Raw genomic sequence first — 20,570 nt, 5'->3', positions numbered from 1 at the left:
ATCATGGATCTTCTCTTGTTCGCTTTGTTTTTCTTATTCTCTAAGTTCAATTAGGCTGTGCTTAAAGAAATTCTACTTATAAGCTTGCAATTTCAGACACACAACTGTCCACCTTGAATCATACCAGTTTTAAGTATAGGAAATGGCCTCATTGTGCAGGTAGGTAGGACTGATAGTATGTGTTCTGCAATTTGAATGATGGGCAAGTGATGTATCTGGACTGGTAACGTAGCAACTAATTATTGGCAACTAGAATTACTGATCCAGCTCAAGGCTATAATAGATTATTAGATTGAATTTTATGAACTTTCCAATAATAGGTTTTCACATATGAAAATAGCTATCACATATGGTTCAACCTCTAACATATACAGATAAGCATTTTTTAAAAGGGAATGAAAATATATATTTAAATATATGTTTAGAGTATTACACCTAAAAGGAATTTAATAACACTGGAATACAAGCAAAATAAGATGTTTAACACTACTGTTCTTATACACTGTGACTAATAATAGCAGCGACTTCAACTGTACACGTTAAAGTTGAATCACAACCTTCCATCAGTTACCTGTACATTTGGTATGATTATAAAGAAGTCATGCATGAGAACTTTAAAAGATCTTTGGAACTCGTACCTCATGTTCAACCAAAATTCCCTGCTTTAAAAAAGTCACATTTTCTCTCATCTGCAGATATGGAAAATTGAGAGACAGACCTTTTCAGATTCAAACCATATTTTTTTTTTTTTTTTTTTAGTATCTTGATATATTAAGAAGTAATTAAATACCCTCCTAAGGCTATTTCCAGAAAAACAGTAAATGAAGCTTCTTGGACAGGAGATCTTTTAAATATATCTATTTTTTCTAAATTATGCCCACTTTTAAATATATCTGTTTTTTTCTAAATTATGCCCATTCTTGCTTACCTCTAGTTTCAAAGTTCTTGAAATATGTGACCACAGATGTGGTGACATGTCTTGCTACCAAATGAATTTCATTTGGACCCAGTTCATGATCAGCAAAAGCAATGACTTCAACTTCCTTCAGAGTCTTTATCTTCAGGTAACTCTTATTTTCCCATTTTTGCATTAAAGAAAAATCTCCCCTGCTGGCTTCAGGTTTTTTGTTTTCTTCTTCAGGTATACAACTGATTCTTTTATCCCACATTCTAAGCAAACTTTTCTCCTCATTCTTTTGACCATATATTACAGACAAAGGGTTTTGCTTTGATATGAAAAATGGTTTCATTGTTTCTGTGCTTTCATTAATGTGTGGTTGACTTGGAAAGCCGTAGCTTGACAGCACAGTACTGACAATATTTTCTGCGGCTAAACAAATTTTGAGTGGAGAGACAGTTGTCTGAATTTGGTTTGGCTCAACAACTGGTTTGGAGATCTCATAATGAAACACTCTTGGATTTTCACCTTTTCTCATTTCTGTGAATGACATGACTTGCTGTAATGCTGTTTCTGTGGATTCATTTGCTTTCTTTAACAGTTTTTGTAAGACACTCCCTTCCGGGAGGGAGCCATTTCCTTTCATAGCTTGATCAAAATAGCCCAAGTCAGATTCCTTTGGGCTAAAGTCTTGTACTTTGTTTCTAGAGCATGATGGTATGTTTTCTGAATCAGGCCTTTCCATTGGCTCTGAGCTTCTAATTGTGTCTTCTACAGAGGCTCTGGAATATAAGGGTAAATTTGATGAAGACTTATACCTTTTTTTCTTATCTTCCTCTGAATAAAACCCTGAACCTGGTACACTGCTTTGTGGAGGATGATTCCCGAATCTTACTGCCTTTAACTTTGACATGGGCATTTTCGTATTAGTTGCTAATTCAACCTGATTAACAATGTAGGTATTTTCTACTCCTTGGAACAAACTTTCCTTTGGAAGGTTTTTGATCAGAGACTCATTGAAATGAGTACACTGGTCCATCAGTGTACCAATTATCTCACTTGCTGCAAAATTTTCTTTCAATATGCTAATTGAAGATGGTTCTGCTTGGCTTATTTCTTTGTCCAGCTTGCTCTTAATTATACCAAGCATGTCGCTGACAATGTTAATGGCATATGTAAGTAACTCGGAATGGAACGAATGAAACTGTAGAAGGGTATTCTGTACATTTTCCTTGGAAATAACAGTACTTAACTTGGATTCATCAGAAAACTTTTTTAGTGGTTGTAATTTTGGCAACATCTTTTTGCTTAATAGTCTCTGTTGGACAGGAAAAAGGTTTTCTACAGGCATTTTCGCTACTTCAGAAAACTCATATTTAGAGATATGTTTAAACTGTAAGTCTACAAATGACTCTAACAGGTTTAAAATCCTTTCTACAATTTCTCGAATAATTTGGTTGCTAGAGCCCAAAGGACTTTGGTCTTCGGTTTTAGCGTTATATATTGGTTCATTGCTGAGGATGTCCTTGGTTGGAAAACCATATTTACTTTTAGTAGTAATGTGTTCTTTCCTACTTGCTGGAGTTTCTTTACCACGTGGGGTGGGCATTTGGGATAAAAAGCACAGCTGTAATTTTTCAAATAGCATTTCAACAATTTCCTTTCCAAACATATTAATTTGTGCTTTGGTGTCTTCAGCTCTCATAGAAGCTCCCTTAAAACAACTATGAAACCTGTTTTCACAATCCTCAAGATGTGGCAAATTTAAAAGTGAAAGAGAATATTCTAATTCTTTTGCTTTTATTGAAATTTCAGTCAAACCATTTTCAGCTATCATCAAGAGCTTACATTTTTCATTTTCCACGTCATTTGATTCTGCTTGCCATTTGTCAAACATTTTTTTAAATATACCTTCTTTAGGAAAAATCTGTTCTAACTGTGAAGAAACATTTTCCAAGTAAAAACATGCTTGTGGTTTGGCAAGAGACTCTGCACCTATATTCCCCTGTGAAAGTTTGGGATCATCCAGATGACAGAATATGATAGGATTAGCCAAATTTTGGTTATTTGTAGCATATAATCCTTGCAAAACCGTACTAACTATTTTATTTGCTGCCATGATTTGATTGGATGGTAAAGCTTTATCACTTACCATTGCTCTAATTTGCATCACCTTTTCAAATTCTTTAACAGTTGTTTTCAGGATATTACTTATTATATCCTTGGCATACATTTTTAGTTCTGAAGTAGGCAACTTCACTTGCAGTAAGTTTTTGGCATCTCCCGTTGGTAGGATGTGTGGCAGCCCAATGGCAGTCTTGGACCAGGTGCCTTTTGGAGTCTTCTCTCTAGGACCTAATTTAGTCTTGCTTTTGGCCTTAGTACGACTAGGTCCTAGGTGTGGTTTTGCTCTAAATTTAGGCAAAGGAGTAACTTTTGATCTTGCTTTTAAACTTGTTTTAAAACCTGGCTTAGGGTTGCCCTTAGGGCTCAGTTTAGAAGTGTGTAGCCTTAGAGGTTGCAACTCAACAGAACAACCTTTATGGGACAGGGCCTCTTCTAGATAAAGTGAGGCAAAATTTGTGATCTTATTGAGAACCATTTGGACTAAATCCTTCCCCACTTTTAATGGTGAATATTGTAAAAAAGTTTTTTCCAACAGAGAGACATTTTGACTGCCTGCATAAGGATAAACCTGTGGTAGCATATAGTTAGTGAGATTACTTCCTATTCCTGCTTGTGTAGTTTCTCTGATGCATGATGATTTCTTTGATAAAATATTTTTGTCAGTTGCTTGTACTTTATTACTTTCATATAACGATGTCACAACTACAGAGTACATTTTCCCCAAAACGCTTTCAATTATGTCACTTGCTACACTGTTAATATGGGATTGAAAGAAGTTTTTTTGTGTTATGTCTAATGTTTTAATTTTAGAGCTAGACATAAAGTGGGGGATTTCATTAAATGAAGGCAAATGACCTATGATTTCCATTACTCTTTGACACACTTTACTTAAAACTTCTTTCACTGCACTGAATAATACAGTTCTTTCTTTTTGTTTTGATTCTTCATTTTTCATAAATATTTCTTCTAGAACAATTCTCTGGCTTTCCCTTTCCAATGCCATTTGGTTTTGTTCTAGTGGATACTTTGAAAACAGAGACAGTTTGGTGTGTGTTTCCTGAGCTCTTTGTCCCAGTGATATTTCATTTGATGCAGTTAGTTGTGAAAATAAGTTACGATTGTCCTTTGAGTAAAAACTGATTTCCTTTACAGATCTTTTATTATATAAAATCTTTAAGATACTGTTGACAATTTCACTCACAGTGGTGATTTCTTGGAATGAAATGTTGTTTGGGTATGGATGCATCTTTTGGATTTTGAGGTCTAAGTCATTTTTAATCAGCTTCAAAATGGCACTGGCAATGACGTCAGCATATTCCTTAAGACTAGCTTGTGATAGATGAATTGTAGATCCAAGTTTTTCTCTGTAACTGGTAAAAGTGAAATCTGTGAGCTCTTCACTGAGAACAGTTTCATTTGATATTTTCAGAATATTCACATTTGATTCCACCTGGCTTGATTCACGAAAGATGCTGTCATCTCGTCTACAGTTTTCCAGTTCTGGGCTCAGAAATGACTTTTCTTTAGGCTGGAAAGCAAGAGTAATTAACAAATCCATTCTTTCTGTGGCAAATGATTCTAACCGATTGAAAATAGTTTTAGTAATGAAGTCAGCACTTTCCTGACATGGGTCAGGAACAGATTTCTTGGGGTCTTCTTTCTCTACTATAGTTATATGAGTATCATTAGCATAAGCTGATTTCAGATTTTTTGAAGATGGAAAATGCTCTGTTTTTCTTTCACTTTTTGACTCCATAAGAAGAGGCTGTTGACACTCTGCTTTTGGAAACATATCACAGAAGGTCAGAGGCAATCTTGTAGAAGTAGGATCCTTTGAATTTATGCTAAGTGTGACAGCAGAACTGAGATTATGAAGAACAATATCTACTATATCATTGGATATCAAAATGATATCTGAGTTAGGAACTGAAAAATTTGGAAGAATCTTATTTGCATCCTCAATGAACATTTCAGAATTTGCTCTGGAATGTTTGCCAGCTATGCTACATTTCAAAGTGGGTGTGGCAAATGAGAGATTATTCTGATACAGTAGTTTTTCATAAATATCACATAAGATGCTTTCAATGGTATCTTGTATTTGAAACTGAAGTACTTTTTGATACTCAGTCTTAATAAACAGCTTTTCAATAATACCTTCTTGCTGATCTGAATTAATCTCTTTGTCAGAATTGTTTTTGTCACATTTTCCTTTAGATGATACAATATCTAACACTGTGTTAACAATTTGACTTGCAATACTTTCAGAAACCACAATGTTATGAGTTAAGAAAGAATTTTCCCTTTCTTTATCTAATTCATGTTTGATTCCTTGTAAAATTTTTCTGGCCACTTCTGTTGCGTATGTATTTAATTTATTCAAAGAGACTTGATATAATGAGTTGGTCTTTTCTGACATAATATGATCCACTGAGCGACAGGAAAATTGATCATCAGAATACAAATCTTTGGCTGATAATGCTTTGCTTAATGTACTCTTATCCTGCTGAATAGGTAAAGCCATTGGAACTGTGAAGTTGATCTGGGGACAAAAGAGAGATTGTACTTTGGAAGTAGCAAAAGTTTCTAAACTTATTAATATTGTCTGTACAATATCTTCAACTGTGTTTACTTTAGCCTGTTTGTCAACACTGAATCTGGACTGAAGAGTATATGGATTCTTGTTTGGCACAGTGATGGAGGGCTTTTCTCCTCCACTGGTGTGTTCATGAAAAGAAACATTTGTTGAAAAGGTGATGGTTTCATACCTGTTTTCACTTGCATTTCTCCCTGTCATAGCAGCTGAATAAAGTTTATGAAACACAGTTCTAACAACATCATCTGCCACTATGGTTACATCTGCTTCAGACACCATCATTTTATCTATAAATTGAACAGATTTTTGAGCAATTGTCTCTTCAACATTGTGAGGGATGCCACTTAAATAGGAGTGGGAGAGAGAAAGCACATTTAATTGACTGACCAAAGCACTTTGAAAAATTTCATTCAAAATATTTCTTATAATGGGAACAATTGGAGATTTCTGTGGTTCTTTGAGTTTCACTTCAATTTTGTTTAAGGTTCTTTCTAGAACACATTGTTGAAGAGAATCTGATTTAGTTTCTTCTCTAAGTGATCTTCTCTCTCCAATGAATTCTTTCTCTGTATTTGCAGCATCTTCTAGAAATGAATCTGATTCAGCTCCACCAGGAAGAAAATTTCCATAGGTTGGCCTGTATCTATAAGTTTGAATGCCTCTCTCTTCAGATTCAGTTTCATTAAGCATATCTGAGGATACTGCATCTAAAATTAAACTGACTATATTCTCGAGCATTTGTTTGTCAGGTGGTGGTGTTTCCATACTTGTCCTCAAATCTAATGAGTTCATATTTAATTCTGTTTGAATAGCTTTCAAAATAGCACTTGATACCTTCTTTGCATGCGTGTATAAAGCAGACTGCAATAGTTCTTCATGTGTGTCCGTGAAAACACTGGGACTTTCACATTCCAAGTCCACCTTACTGCTTCTTTTATTTCCATCATTGATAGAAGCCCCCAGAGTTTCTAAATTTCCATTGGCAAACCCTTCTAGTTTAGCAAAAACCATATTAAGAATATCTGAAGCCACAGCTTTCAGTTTATTAGAATGAATTTCTTTTGTGCTCCCTGTTTTGGAAGACTTAGGAGCAATAGATTTTTCCTTGCTTTTAGTCATCTCTTTATTACCCTTCTGAACCATCCTGGAAACTATGCTGGAGATTATGTCAGTGCACTTGGCCATTTCCTCAATAATTGAAGTAAACGATAGGCTGTCAATATCAAGAGACTCTGAGACAGCTTTAAATCCTGAACTTACAGAACTACTATCCATGTCAACACTACATAATTTTGCAAGGATATATTCCAAAATTGTTGTGGAAATGAGCTGAATATTAGACTGCATTTCAGTGGCTGTTTGCTGATTCTCATTTGTCTTCTCTCTGCTTAGGTTACTACAAGATGGTTGACAGTGAGGGTGGGCTCCTATGAGCTTGCATAACATTTCATAGAGTGTTTCCCCAATATTATCTAACACTTGCAATCTGGAATTCTCTTTGAGATCTTTTTCACTAATGACACTATGGAGAGCACATGGAGTAGCTAAGAATTTGTAAAAAGTTTTCTTATCCTGTCCACTTGGCAAAATATTCCCTTTATCAACATTATCAGATCTGCATGATGTCATAGGCTTTGGATTATCTGAAGGGAGTGAAATATTGCTTTGATCTGAATGTCCACTTGATAATATTTCACAAATGCAAGTTAATAATGGAGATGCCATAATGTCATCACTGAGATTTGAGACAAGAGATTCTAATTTATCAGTGTCAGTAAAAAATCCTTCACCTGTAAGGGATTTGGTATGGTCTGTTTCCCTAAGATTTAGGTTTTTATTGAGTTCCAGTTCATTCTGGATAGCATGCAAAACAATGTTTACCACTTTAGTTGTATAAGTACTAAGTTGAGATTGTAATGAAGATTGCTCTGCAAGTGAAGGTTTGAAGCCCATTTGCAATTTTGGACAAACAAATAACTTCAGCCTTTTAAAAACTGCATTAATGATCTTATCAGTAATGTCATCTATAGGCTTAGGTTCACTTTCTTCAGATTTTAACAGGGAAGGCTTTGCAGGATCTACATCGAGTGAAGATAAATATTTCATTTTCTTTTCACTCTTGAACCATATTTTTAATGGCTTTTGATTTGGTGCTTCTTTGACCATGTGGAGAGTGTCAGGACTCTCTAGAGAAGTTTGATGAACTGACGATGAAATGGAACTTTTGGTGGTATTGGGAATGCAGCTTGCCTTATGAAGTATATTTAATACAGCATCTGTTATTTCTTGAGCCACTGCACTAATTTCTGACACAGAAAACATCTGGTCCATCCATTCTTGATGTGACAGTCCTTGAGGTTTTTCTGAAACAAGAACTGAAGCTTCTTTGCCAGTTTTACTGTCTAAGTGACCAGGAGGAATAGAAGATACGTCCTTGAGCATTTCCGTTAAAATACTTTTAACTATGTTTTCTGAAGCCTTGTGTATTTGATGCTTTTGATCTTGGCTGAAAAACAAAATGTCTTTATTTAAACAGGGATTTTCCTTTAAAATTTTATTCTCAAAAAATGGTAGCTCAGTCTTTAACTTCCGATCGTGAAATGCAATTTTGCTTCTTGGAGAAGCAGGCTTTGTAGGTTGTTTGCTATTTCTTTTGTATTCAAGACAAGTGTTTCTTTCTGTAAACCAATGCTCAGGAATCTGTTCTTGTGATTTTGCTTTTTCATCTTTAAAAGATGAATCAAGCACATTTCCCACAATTTTGTCTATTTCTTCATTATCATCTTCAGAATAAAGGACCATGCCAGGAACATTAATAGGTGGAAATGGTCTTCCAGACCCAGGACCATTAGATAATCTAGTGCCAGTTAGTCTGTACTTTACTTCAGTGTCCGAAGGACTTCTCAGTCTAGAGTGTCTACATTTTTGATTATCTGCTTTTACTGGTTCCTGATGTAACTGAGTAAAGATATCATCGAGCAGCTTAAGGAGTACTACTGTTTCATCAGATGCAATAAGTCTCTCATTATTAAGTTCGGTTTGTACATGTCCTAGTATCGTGCTGATTGCTTCCTCTATATAGCCAACCAAAGAGGACTGGGAAAAAATATTTGACATTAAATTTTGTATTTCTTCTTTAACAATTAAATTAGCTGCATCAAGTTCAGGACTACATTTCTTTTTGTTGGCTTTTATAAGGCGCATATATGTTGGGTCTGCCATATGTTGCTGATAGGAAAGTTTAGCTGCATCTTCAAGATGAGGAAGTTCATATTGCTTGCAAGATGCAAGAGTCATCAGCTTTTCTAAAATGGCATGCACCATATCCTCCGCAATATCACACATGGGTTCCACAGTATGAGGCAGTGAATCTATTAAAGGTTTTCCATATGATGGAGTGAGAGATTCTCCACTGGATGTTAAGCTTGGTTTAATGTTGACTGACAAATCTTCTTGTGAAAATATCTGGATACATTTTTTCTCAACTGCAGACTGTAGCTTCTCAAGCATATTTTCCACAATCTCTGAAGCTACTGAGCAGATATCAGCATTAGAAACCAAGTCTCCTTTTTCAGGCTCACTTTGGTCAACAAAAACTTCAGCAGTAACAGAAGAAATAGAAGGAATGCCCTGTGTTAAATCAGACATTATTTCTTGAAAAATGCTTTCCAAAATCAATTCAGTTTCCCCTTTTAAGCGACACTTAAAGTTAACAAAAACATTCTTTAAACTCTTCATTTCATTCATGGCTTTTGTTTTTTGATCAGAAAACAATGGACTCTCTAAGCCATCTGTTTCAGTGGTAGCATCCTTTGACTTTTTTGTGCCCGTTTCAAATGATGCTAGAAGGTGACTATCAGATTTACAACTTCTGAGCTTAGGGTATGTATATATCATGCTTGTTTTATTATATTTTAGTTCAGATGTTATAGGTTGTCCTTTAATGTGATATGTTTTTCCCACAACTGTTCTTTCCACATGGGCAGATGGTGGTTTTGAAGGTGTGGCTGGTCGCCTTACTGATATGTCAACTGCAAGTGAACAGGGCTCTCCCTGAAGTGTTTTAGTTGTTGCAGATGTGTAGCTTCCATATGTAAACTCTTCACTGCATGTGCTACAAAAACTCGAACTATCTGAAGAGAGGATGGAGTCATCAGACACTGGGTATGCATTATTTTTCAACCTTTCTTCATACTTTGTGATGGCTGGGTATAATATACTGGTCACTGTAGCCACAACCCAGGTCATTATATTCTGAATTATGCTATTCAGTTCCCCAGAAGTTACCTGGAAAAGAGGCAAGCAGGAATGAAAAGAAAATCATGTTAACAACTTACTGTATTCTGGGACAGAGGATAACATTTAATTTTTTATGTCAAACAATGCATAGCTTGATACCATCATCATTATAAAAAGAACACAGTGAAAGAAAATCTATTTAGAATTTCAAATTAATTTCAAGTTGGTTTATTCTGTGCTACAGTAAAATACTTTTTGTATAAGTTTCCATTTGACTCCCATTCCCTCAGAAGTTTTTTCTCCCCCCCAACATTTATTGCTAGGATAAATGAATTTCTGGTTTAAAAACAAAAAAATCACTAACTTGCTATCCAGGCACATTACAGGCAAGTATTTTGGCAAGAAGAAACATGGTGTCTACAACCCAGCAAAATTACTTTAAAATGAACCAGATTATTTCTAACAAAGCATTTCTCAAACAGATGCAGTCAAAACATTTGGGTGCCTTCAGAGGCATCTGTCTACCTAAGATGTAAGGATGGAAAAGAAGCCATCTCTCCTCCCCTTCCCTGCTGCAGGGGTAAGCCTGTGATGTGTATATATGGAAATGACTACAGCTAATTGCTAAGAATCATTTGATAGGCAACAAAAAAGTTCATGCTTTACAGAGATTGAATGGCTTTGTATCCAACAAAAAAGTATCAGTGGACACTGTCTTAAGAAGGCTGAGAAAAGGTGATGCACTGAGGGAACAAATGAATTTAGATTGAAAACAAGGGCAATCTAGAACTGAGTCTCAAAGAGTCAGGAGGGCTGAGCAAGAATAGGTGTTGGAGAATCCCTCATTTTGAGCTGCAAATAAGAACTCAGGGACCAGATTTGTATGACAGTTTCCTTAGTGGTCAGTGGTGCTGTCCTACATTTAAACTGGACCAGCAGTAGAAACAAAATCTATCTATCTGTTTCTATATACCTCAAATTATGTACTGAAAAAAATATTTTTTAATTTATTTATTTTATTTATTTATTTTTGGCTGCATTGGGTCTTCATTGCTGTGTGTGGGCTTTCTCTAGCTGCAGCAAGTACGGGCTACTCTTCATTGGAGTGCGCAGGCTTCTCACTGCGGTGGCTTCTCTTGTTGCAGAGCATGGGCTCTAGGTGCACAGGCTTCAGTAGTTGTGGTGCGTGGGCTCAGTAGTTGTGGCTCATAGGCTCCAGAGCGCAGGCTTAGTAGTTTAGTTGCTCCATGGCATGGGGGATCTTCCCGGGCCAGGGCTCAAACCCGCGTCTCCTGCATTGGCAGGCAGATTCTCAACCACTGCACCACCAGGGAAACCCCTGAAAATATATTTTGGACTCGCAAAACATCCTCTTGCCTATAATAAACTAATAGTATGTTTTAAATTGTTATTACTCTTAAAACATAAAAAGCAATAAACACAAGTAATTGGCAGCAAAGCCTGGAAGGCTGGCATGTAGACAGGAGGATAAACAATAGGATTCCTGTAATGGGGCTGTTCACACCCAAAATATTGCCTTAAGTTAGTTAGAATTATTCCCATTTCAGGCCAACATTGAAAGATAAGTTAACACCTATGTAGCATACTCTCTCCTGACACATTAAAGACTGTTTAGGGGCACCCCAAGGAAAGCCATTTTATTCTGCTCTAATCCCTGAATCTCCTAATACATTTTTGCATTTATTATACAGACAATGGCTAGTGGTCTGAAAAACATATTTTGGGTGATAGCGTATGTCATATAATACTTATATAATCACATCCAAAAGCAAATATTTTAAGAACAAAGCAACTGTTCTAATCTACTATGACATATAAACTAAGACATTTAATATATATTATTTTTCTTAGTACCAGAGATAATAAACAGTAGACCTACATTATTACTCTTAGGCTAGGTATGAGAAGAAGTTTCCAACCTTGATATATGAAAGATATTCCTAAAATTTTCTATGTAGTAAAATACGATAAATAGAACCTAGTTTGCAGTTGCTTTCCATTATAATATTAAACTGAGAAATATTCTCTTGAATCAAAAGTTTTCATTTTGCTACATGTTCTATGAATTGAGTTCATGTGAAAAAGTATGTCAGAATATATGTTGTTTTCAAACCTCTCTCTCTTTCCTAACTGGTCTGACTGGATCCAGAATTAGGCCTTATAAAAATACCCTCTTATCCAAGTCTCAGCTCATAGGTGACCAGGTCCTTTTTATGTGACTGGGGTGCTTCCCACAAAACTGGCTAGAGACAAACCCAGGCATCCCAACTCATCAGCCAAGTCTGTGAAGTGATTCTGTTAATGGCTTCCCATGACAGACTGGGTTTATGATTATTTGATGGCTAGGTCCCTTAATGACCCTTCCCTGACTTCCTGCTTATCCCCATGAGACATCTTCCTGAAGAGCCAAAATTATATTTTGATGAGAACTTTAGACTACTGTAAAATCTAAGAATTAACTTAAAGTAAACTTATTAAAGAAGAAAAAAAGGTCAAAGAGGGACACTAATATCAATAAATGATTACTCATTGTTTGATTCATAGTTTTTTTCCTATTATGACACATACAAGAGTATAGTTAATATGCTGCTTTATCAATGAGTTTTATGATACATACTTTTTCTTGCAAGCAGTTTTGTAGGAGATTCTGTTGTCTGTAAAGTCAAGAAAGGTTGATGATTTAGTTATTACTTAGGGTCAAGAATTTATGTAGCTTTTTCCAAAACTTCTAATCAGTGAATCAGTTTCTTCTCTTTGTATCTAAGAGATTTTTAAAAGAAATTCAAAAGAATAAACTTTTTTATTGTCCACCCCCACCACCTATTTCTCTTCCTTCTTTGATTTTGGCCCACATGATTCATTACTCAGAGGAGTAGAATTGTGGCTGCTGCATAAAAAATATGTCTATTTGAAAATTCCAATTCTGACCCATGTTAACCATTCCTGCTTTGAGGTTCTCTGGGGAAGGACACAGACTTGGAGGGAGACAGTGAGATAGTCCTTTCTGTTTGCTAAAAGGCAGCATGAGGTGGCAAGACAATCTGACCAGAGCTTCCGGATAATCCTTAACTTACCCTTTCAAATCCCATAGTCCTACCCACACTCTCATCAAACAGTAGTAAGGAATTAAGGTGACTATTTAATAACTATGGGTTAAAATCATAAATTTCGAGCCATATTAAATACCAATTTAGAAGTAGCCCTTTTCTATGTATGACAATATTCTATCATGTGTTCTAATTAGATTTTTTATCATGATACTAATGAAATAACATAGTTTTCTGAATTGTAAAAATTAAAGAACTCAATGAAAAATATAGAATAACACACAGTTAATAAAACAAGATCTGAGACTTTAGTTCTGATTTATTTTTGTATATTTCAGATATTTATTTTCATAAATTTCAACATAGGCCCTTTGCTTATCTTCTTCCTGCTTTCTTAAGAGAAAATTGATATACCTTGTTTACTTTTTCTAGGCCTGTACTTTACTTTACATTATAAAATTAGACACTGAGTTCATGTTGTGCAGTGATGAGAGCTGGGATCCTGCTCCAATAGCAGTGAGCATCACTGACCTGTGAAGAAGACCACAGGCAGAGGAAACAAACTTGGACAGTGATAGCTTACTCATCAACTGTGTTCTCCCAAGATCTCAGAAGAACATGTATACAGTTAAATGGGTTCCTTCAGAAGGGTGGCAAGATGGCCGAGTAGAAGGATTTGAGCTCACCTTCTCTCATGAAAACACCAAAAACACAACTAATGGCTGAACAACCATCGACAGAAAAGACTGGAACCTATCAAAAAAGATATTCTACATCCAAAGACAAAGAAGAAGCCACAAAAAGATGGTAGAAGGGATGCTTTCATAATATAATCAAATTCCATACCCACCAGGTTGGCAACCCACAAACTGGAAACTAATTATATCACAGAGGTTCTCCCACAGGACTGAGAGTTCTGAGTCACACATCAGGTTCCCCAGCCTGGGGGTTTGGCGTCAGGAGGAGGAGCCCCCAGAGCATTTGGTTTGAAGGCCAGTGGGGCTTGAGTGCAGGAGCTCCATAGGACTGGGGGAAACAGAGACTCCACTCTTGGAGGGTGCACACAAGGTTTCATGTGCACAGGGACCCAGGGCAAAGCAGTGACTCTGTAGGAATCTGGGCCAGACCTACCTGTGGGTCTTGGAGTGTCTCTTGGGGGTCAGCTGTGGCCCACTTCGGGGGCAAGAACACTGGTGGCAGAGGCCCCTGGGAAAATTCCTCAGCATGAGCTCTCCCAAAGGTCACCATTTTGGCACTGAGACCTGGCCCCACCCATTAGCCTGCAGGTTCAAGTGCTGAGATGCCTCAGGCCAGAAAACCAACAGGATGGGAACACAGCCCCACCCACCAACAGACAGGCTGGCTAAAGTCCTCCTGAGCCCCTTGACACAGGCCTGTCCACCAGAGGGACATGACCCAGTTCCACCCAAAGTGGGCAGGTACCAGTCCCTCCCGCCAAGAAGCCTGCATGAGCCCCTGAACCGACCTCACCCACCAGGGGGCAGACACCAGAAGCAAGAACTACAATCCTGCAGCATGCAGAATGGAGACTACAAACACAGAAAGTCAGGCCAGAAGGGAGTGGTATGATATATGTAAAGTGAAGAAAGGGAAAAATGTACAACCAAGAATACTCAAACCAGCAAGGCTTTCATTCAGATTTGACAGAGGAATCAAAAGCTTTACAGACAAGCAAAAGTTAAGAGAATTCAGCACCACCAAACCAGCTTTATGAAAAATGCTAAAGGAGCTTCTCTAGGAGGAAAAGAAAAGGCTACAACTAAAAACAAGAAAAGTACAAATGGAAAAGCTCACCAGTAAAGGCAAACATACAATAAAGGTAGGAAATCATCCACACACAAATATGATATCAAAACCATCAGTCGTGAGAAGAAGAGAGTATAAATGCATGATATATTGGAAATGCATTTGAAATTGAGACCAGCAACTTAAAACAACCTTGCATATATATAGACTTCTTTATCAAAACTTCATGGTAACTGTATCTACAATAGATACACACAAAAGAAAAAGGAATCCAACACTAAAGATAGTCATCAAATCACAAGAGAAGAGAAGAGGAAGGGAAGAAAAAAAACCTACATAAACAAACCCCCCAAAATTAAGAAAATAGCAAGTAGAGGTAAGACAGGACTCGTGCCCCTGAGAGGCTGGGGTAAGGGGGAAGTTCCCATGCTCAGAGGGGCCCACACATGGAGAGGGGATCAGCAGGGATGGGGAGAGACTTTTGGGGGATCAGAAGGGAACACGGCCAGCATTTTCCCCATTGGCTCAGGGCCCTGGGGTCCCAAGCCTAAACCTTCGCCCCCTGGCTGCGCTAAGCCTAGGCCCTGTCCCCCAATCCCCCAAGGCCTTTTCTGGCATGCCAGTCCTGAGCCTATGCCCTGTCCCCCTTGCCTAATCCCCGACCCCCCACTGAGGTCTTTTCTGGCCCTGTTTTATTTTTGGTTGCTGTTGTGGTTTGGTTTTGCCTTGTTGTTGTTTCAGTTATATTTTTATTTTTTCTAATGTATTTTTTAATTCTAATTTTATTTTTTATTCTTTGTTGTTCTCCTTTTTGTTTGTTGCCAATTTTTTTTTTTTTTTTTTTGGCTGTGCCATGCAGCTTGCAGGATCTTGGTTTCCCAGGCCAGGGGTCAGATCTTAGCTCCTGTGGTGGGAGCACTGAGTCCAAGCCACTGGACTAACAGAGAACCTCAGACCCCAAGGAATATTCATTGCTGTGAGCTCTCCGGGAGGTCCTCATCTTGGCACCAAGACCCAGCTCTACCCAACTGCCTGCAAACTCCAGTGCTGGATGCCTCAGGCCGAACAACCAGTAAGAGAAGAACATAGCCCCACCCATCAAAAAAAATGAGATGACAAAAAAATATGTTACTGATGAAGAAGCAAGGTAAAAAACTACAAGACCAAATAAATAAAGAGGAAATAGGCAAGCTACCTGAAAAATATTTCAGAGTAATGACAGTAAAGATGATCCAAAATCTCAGAAATAGCATGGAGGTACGGATCGAGAAAATACAAGAAATGTTTAACAAGGACGTAGACGAACTAAAGAACAAATAAACAGTGATGAACAACATAATAACTGAGGTGAAAAATACACTAGAAAGAATCAATAAGAGAATAACTGAAGCAGAAGAACAAATAAGTGAGCTAGAAGATAGAATGGTGGAAATCACTGCTGAGGAGCAGAATAAAGAAAAAAGAATGAGAAGAAATGAGGACAGTCTCAGAAACCTCTAGGACAACATTAAATGCACCAACATTTGAATTATAGGGGTTCCAAGAAGAAGAAGAGAAAGAGAAAGGGTCTGAGAAAATATTTGAAGAGATTATAGTTGAAAACTTCCCTAACATGGGAAATAGGCACCCACGTCCAGGAAGCACAGAGAGTCCCATACAGAATAAACACAAGGAGATACACACCAAGAAACATATTAATCAAACTAACAAAAATTAAATTCTAAGAAAAAACATTAAAAGCAGCAAGGGAAAAGCAACAAATAACATACAAGGGTATCCCCATAAAGTTATCAGCTGATTTTTCAGCAGAAACTCTGCCAGCCAGAAGGGAGTGGCAGGAAATACTTAAAGTGTTGAAAGGGAAAAACCTACAACCAAGATTACTCTACCCAACAAGGATATCATTCAGATTTGACAGAGAAGCAAAAGACAAGAAAATTCAGCACCACGAAACTAGCTTTACAACAAATGCTAAAGGAACTCCTCTAGGCGGGAAACACAAGAGAAGAAAAAGACCTACAGAAACAAACCCAAAACAATTAAGAAAATGGTAATAGGAACATACGTATTGATAATTACCTTGAATGTAATGGATTAAATGCTCCAACCAAAAGACATAGCCTGGCTGAAAGGATAAAAAAACAAGACCCATATCTATGCTGTCTGTAAGAGACCCACTTCAGACCTCGGGACACATACAGACTGAAAGTGAGGGGATGGAAAAAGATATTCCATGCAAATGGAAATCAAAAGAAAGCTGGAGTAGCAATTCTCATATCAGACAAAATAGACTTTAAAATAAAGACTATTACAAGAGACAAAGAAGGACACTCTATAATGATCAAGGGATCGATCCAAGAGGAAGCTATAACAATTGTAAATATTTATGCACCCAACATAGGAGCACCTCAATACATAAGGCAAATACTAACAGCCATAAAAGGGGAAATCGACAGCAACACAATCATAGTAGGGGACTTTAACACCCCACTTTCACCAATGGACAGATCATCCAAAATGAAAATAAATAAGGAAACACAAGCTTTAAATGATACATTAAAGAAGAGGGACTTAATTGATATTTATAGGACATTCCACCCAAAAACAACAGAATACACATTTTTCTCAAGTGCTCATGGAACATTCTCCAGGATAGATCATATCTTGGGTCACAAATCAAGCCTTGGTAAATTTAAGAAAATTGAAATCGTATCAAGTATCTTTTCCAACCACAACGCTATGAGACTAGATATCAATTACAGGAAAAGATCTGTAAAAAATACAAACACATGGAGGCTACACAATACTCTACTTAAGAATGAAGTGATCACTGAAGAAATCAAAGGGGAAATCAAAAAATACCTAGAAACAAATGACAATGGAGACACGACGACCCAAAACCTATGGGACGCAGCAAAAGCAGTGCTAAGAGGGAAGTTTATAGCAATACAAGCCTACCTCAAGAAACAGGAAACATCTCGAATAAACAACCTAACCTTGCACCTAAAGCAATTAGAGAAAGAAGAACAAAAAAACCCCAAAGCTAGCAGAAGGAAAGAAATCATAAAGATCAAGTCAGATATAAATGAAAAAGAAATGAAGGAAACAATAGCAAAAATCAATGAAACTAAAAGCTGGTTCTTTGAGAAGATAAACAAAATTGATAAACCATTAGGCAGACTCATCAAGAGAAAAAGGGAGAAGACTCAAATGAATAGAATTAGAAATGAAAAAGGAGAAGTAACCACTGACACTGCAGAAATACAAAAGATCATGAGAGATTACTACAAGCAACTCTATGCCAATAAAATGGACAACCTGGAAGAAATGGACAGATTCTTAGAAATGCACAAACTGCCGAGACTGAACCAGGAAGAAATAGAAAATATGAACAGACCAATCACAAGCACTGAAATTGAAACTGTGATTAAAAACCTTCCAACAAACAAAAGCCCAAGACCAGATGGCTTCACAGGTGAATTCTATCAAACATTTAGAGAAGAGCTAGCACCTATCCTTCTCAAACTCTTCCAAAATATTGCAGAGGGAGGAACACTCCCAAACTCATTCTACGAGGCCACCATCACCCTGATACCAAAACCAGACAAAGATGTCACAAAGAAAGAAAACTACAGGCCAATATCACTGATGAACATAGATGGAAAAATCCTCAACAAAATACTAGCAAACAGAATCCAACAGCACATTAAAAGGATCATACACCATGATCAAGTGGGGTTTATCCCAGGAATGCAAGGATTCTTCAATATACGCAAATCAATCAATGTGATACACCATATTAACAAATTGAAGGAGAAAAACCATATGATCATCTCAATAGATGCAGAGAAAGCTTTTGACAAAATTCAACACCCATTTATGATAAAAGCCCTGCAGAAAGTAGGCATAGAGGGAACTTTCCTCAACATAATAAAGGCCATATATGACAAACCCACAGCCAACATTGTCCTCAATGGTGAAAAACGGAATCCATTTCCACTAAGATCAGGAACAGGACAAGGTTGCCCACTCTCACCACCATTATTCAACATAGTTTTGGAAGTGTTAGCCACAGCAATCAGAGAAGACAAAGAAATAAAAGGAATCCAAATCGGAAAAGAAGAAGTAAAGCTGTCAGTATTTGCAGATGACATGATACTATACATAGAGAATCCTAAAGATGCTACCAGAAAACTCCTAGAGCTAATCAATGAATTTGGTAAGGTAGCAGGATACAAAATTAATGCACAGAAATCTCTTGCATTTCTATACACTAATGACGAAAAATCTGAAAATGAAATTAAGAAAACACTCCCGTTTACCATTGCAACAAAAAGAATAAAATATCTAGGAATAAACCTACCTAAGGAGACAAAAGACCTGTATGCAGAAAATTATAAGACACTGATGAAAGAAATTAAAGATGATACAAATAGATGGAGAGATATACCATGTTCTTGGATGGGAAGAATCAACATTGTGAAAATGACTCTACTACCCAAAGCAATCTACAGATTGAATGCAATCCCTATCAAACTACCACTGGCATTTTTCACAGAACTAGAACAAAAAATTTCACAATTTGTATGGAAACACAAAAGACCCCGAATAGCCAAAGCAATCTTGAGAATGAAAAATGGAGCTGGGGGAATCAGGCTCCCTGACTTCAGACTATATTACAAAGCTACAGTAATCAAGACAGTTTGGTACTTGCACAAAAACAGAAATATAGATCAATGGGACAGGATAGAACGCCCAGAGATAAACCCACGCACATATGGTCACCTTATCTTTGATAAAAGAGACAAGCATATACAGTGGAGAAAAGACAGCCTCTTCAATAAGTGGTGCTGGGAAAATTGGACAGATACATGTAAAAGTATGAAATTAGAACACTCCCTGACACCATGCACAAAAATAAACTCAAAATGGATTAAAGACCTAAGTGTAAGGCCAGACACTATTAAACTCTTAGAGGAAAACATAGGCAGAACACTCTATGACATACATCACAGCAAGATTCTTTTTGACCCAGCTCCTAGAGAAATGGAAATAAGAACACAAATAAACAAATGGGGCCTAATGAAACTTAAAAGCTTTTGCACAGCAAAGGAAACCATAAACAAGACCAAAAGACAACCATCAGAATGGGAGAAAACATTTGCAAATAAAGCAACTGACAAAGGATTAATCTCCAAGATTTACAAGCAGCTCATGCAGCTCAATAACAAAAAAACGAACAACCCAATCCAAAAATGGGCAGGAGACCTAAATAGACATTTCTCCAAAGAAGATATACAGATTGCCAACAGACACATGAAAGAATGCTCAACATCATTAATCATTAGAGAAATGCAAATCAAAACTACAATGAGATATCATCTCACACCAGTCAGAATGGCCATCATCAAAAAATCTAGAAACAATAAATGCTGGAGAGGGTGTGAAGGAAAGGGAACACTCTTGCACTGTTGGTGGGAATGTAAATTGATACAGCCACTATGGAGAACAGTATGGAGGTTCCTGAAAAAACTACAAATAGAACTACCCTACGACCCAGCAATCCCACTACTGGGCATATACCCTGAGAAAACCATAGTTCAAAAAGAGTCATGTACCAAAATGTTCATTGCAGCTCTATTTACAATAGCCAGGACATGGAAGCAACCTAAATGTCCATTGACAGATGAATGGATAAAGAAGATGTGGCACATATATACAGTGGAATATTACTCAGCCATAAAAAGAAATGAAATGGAGGTATTTGTAATGAGGTGGATGGAGTTAGAGTCTGTCATACAGAGTGAAGTAAGTCAGAAAGAGAAAAACAAATACATTATGCTAACACATATATATGGAATCTAAGGGAAAAAAAAAA

At 37.0% G+C, this 20,570-nt stretch overlaps 1 protein-coding gene across 1 annotated transcript in view; it reads right to left on the bottom strand.

The window, feature by feature from the left end:
* FSIP2 (fibrous sheath interacting protein 2) overlaps positions 1-20,570 on the bottom strand; it is a 126,941-nt gene that overhangs the window by 33,588 nt on the left and 72,783 nt on the right. The window contains exons 15-16 of the mRNA XM_057551396.1: positions 12,496-12,532; positions 929-9,905 (exon numbers count right to left, since the gene is read on the bottom strand). Of these exons, the coding sequence (XP_057407379.1) occupies positions 929-9,905; positions 12,496-12,532 (9,014 nt within the window). The remainder of the gene's footprint in view (positions 1-928; positions 9,906-12,495; positions 12,533-20,570) is intronic.

Source organism: Balaenoptera acutorostrata, chromosome 8 (genome assembly GCF_949987535.1).
Source record: "Balaenoptera acutorostrata chromosome 8, mBalAcu1.1, whole genome shotgun sequence".
NCBI lineage: Eukaryota > Metazoa > Chordata > Mammalia > Artiodactyla > Balaenopteridae > Balaenoptera > Balaenoptera acutorostrata.
Note: the sequence above shows the minus strand (reverse complement) of the source record. Positions and strands in the feature narration are given on the sequence as shown.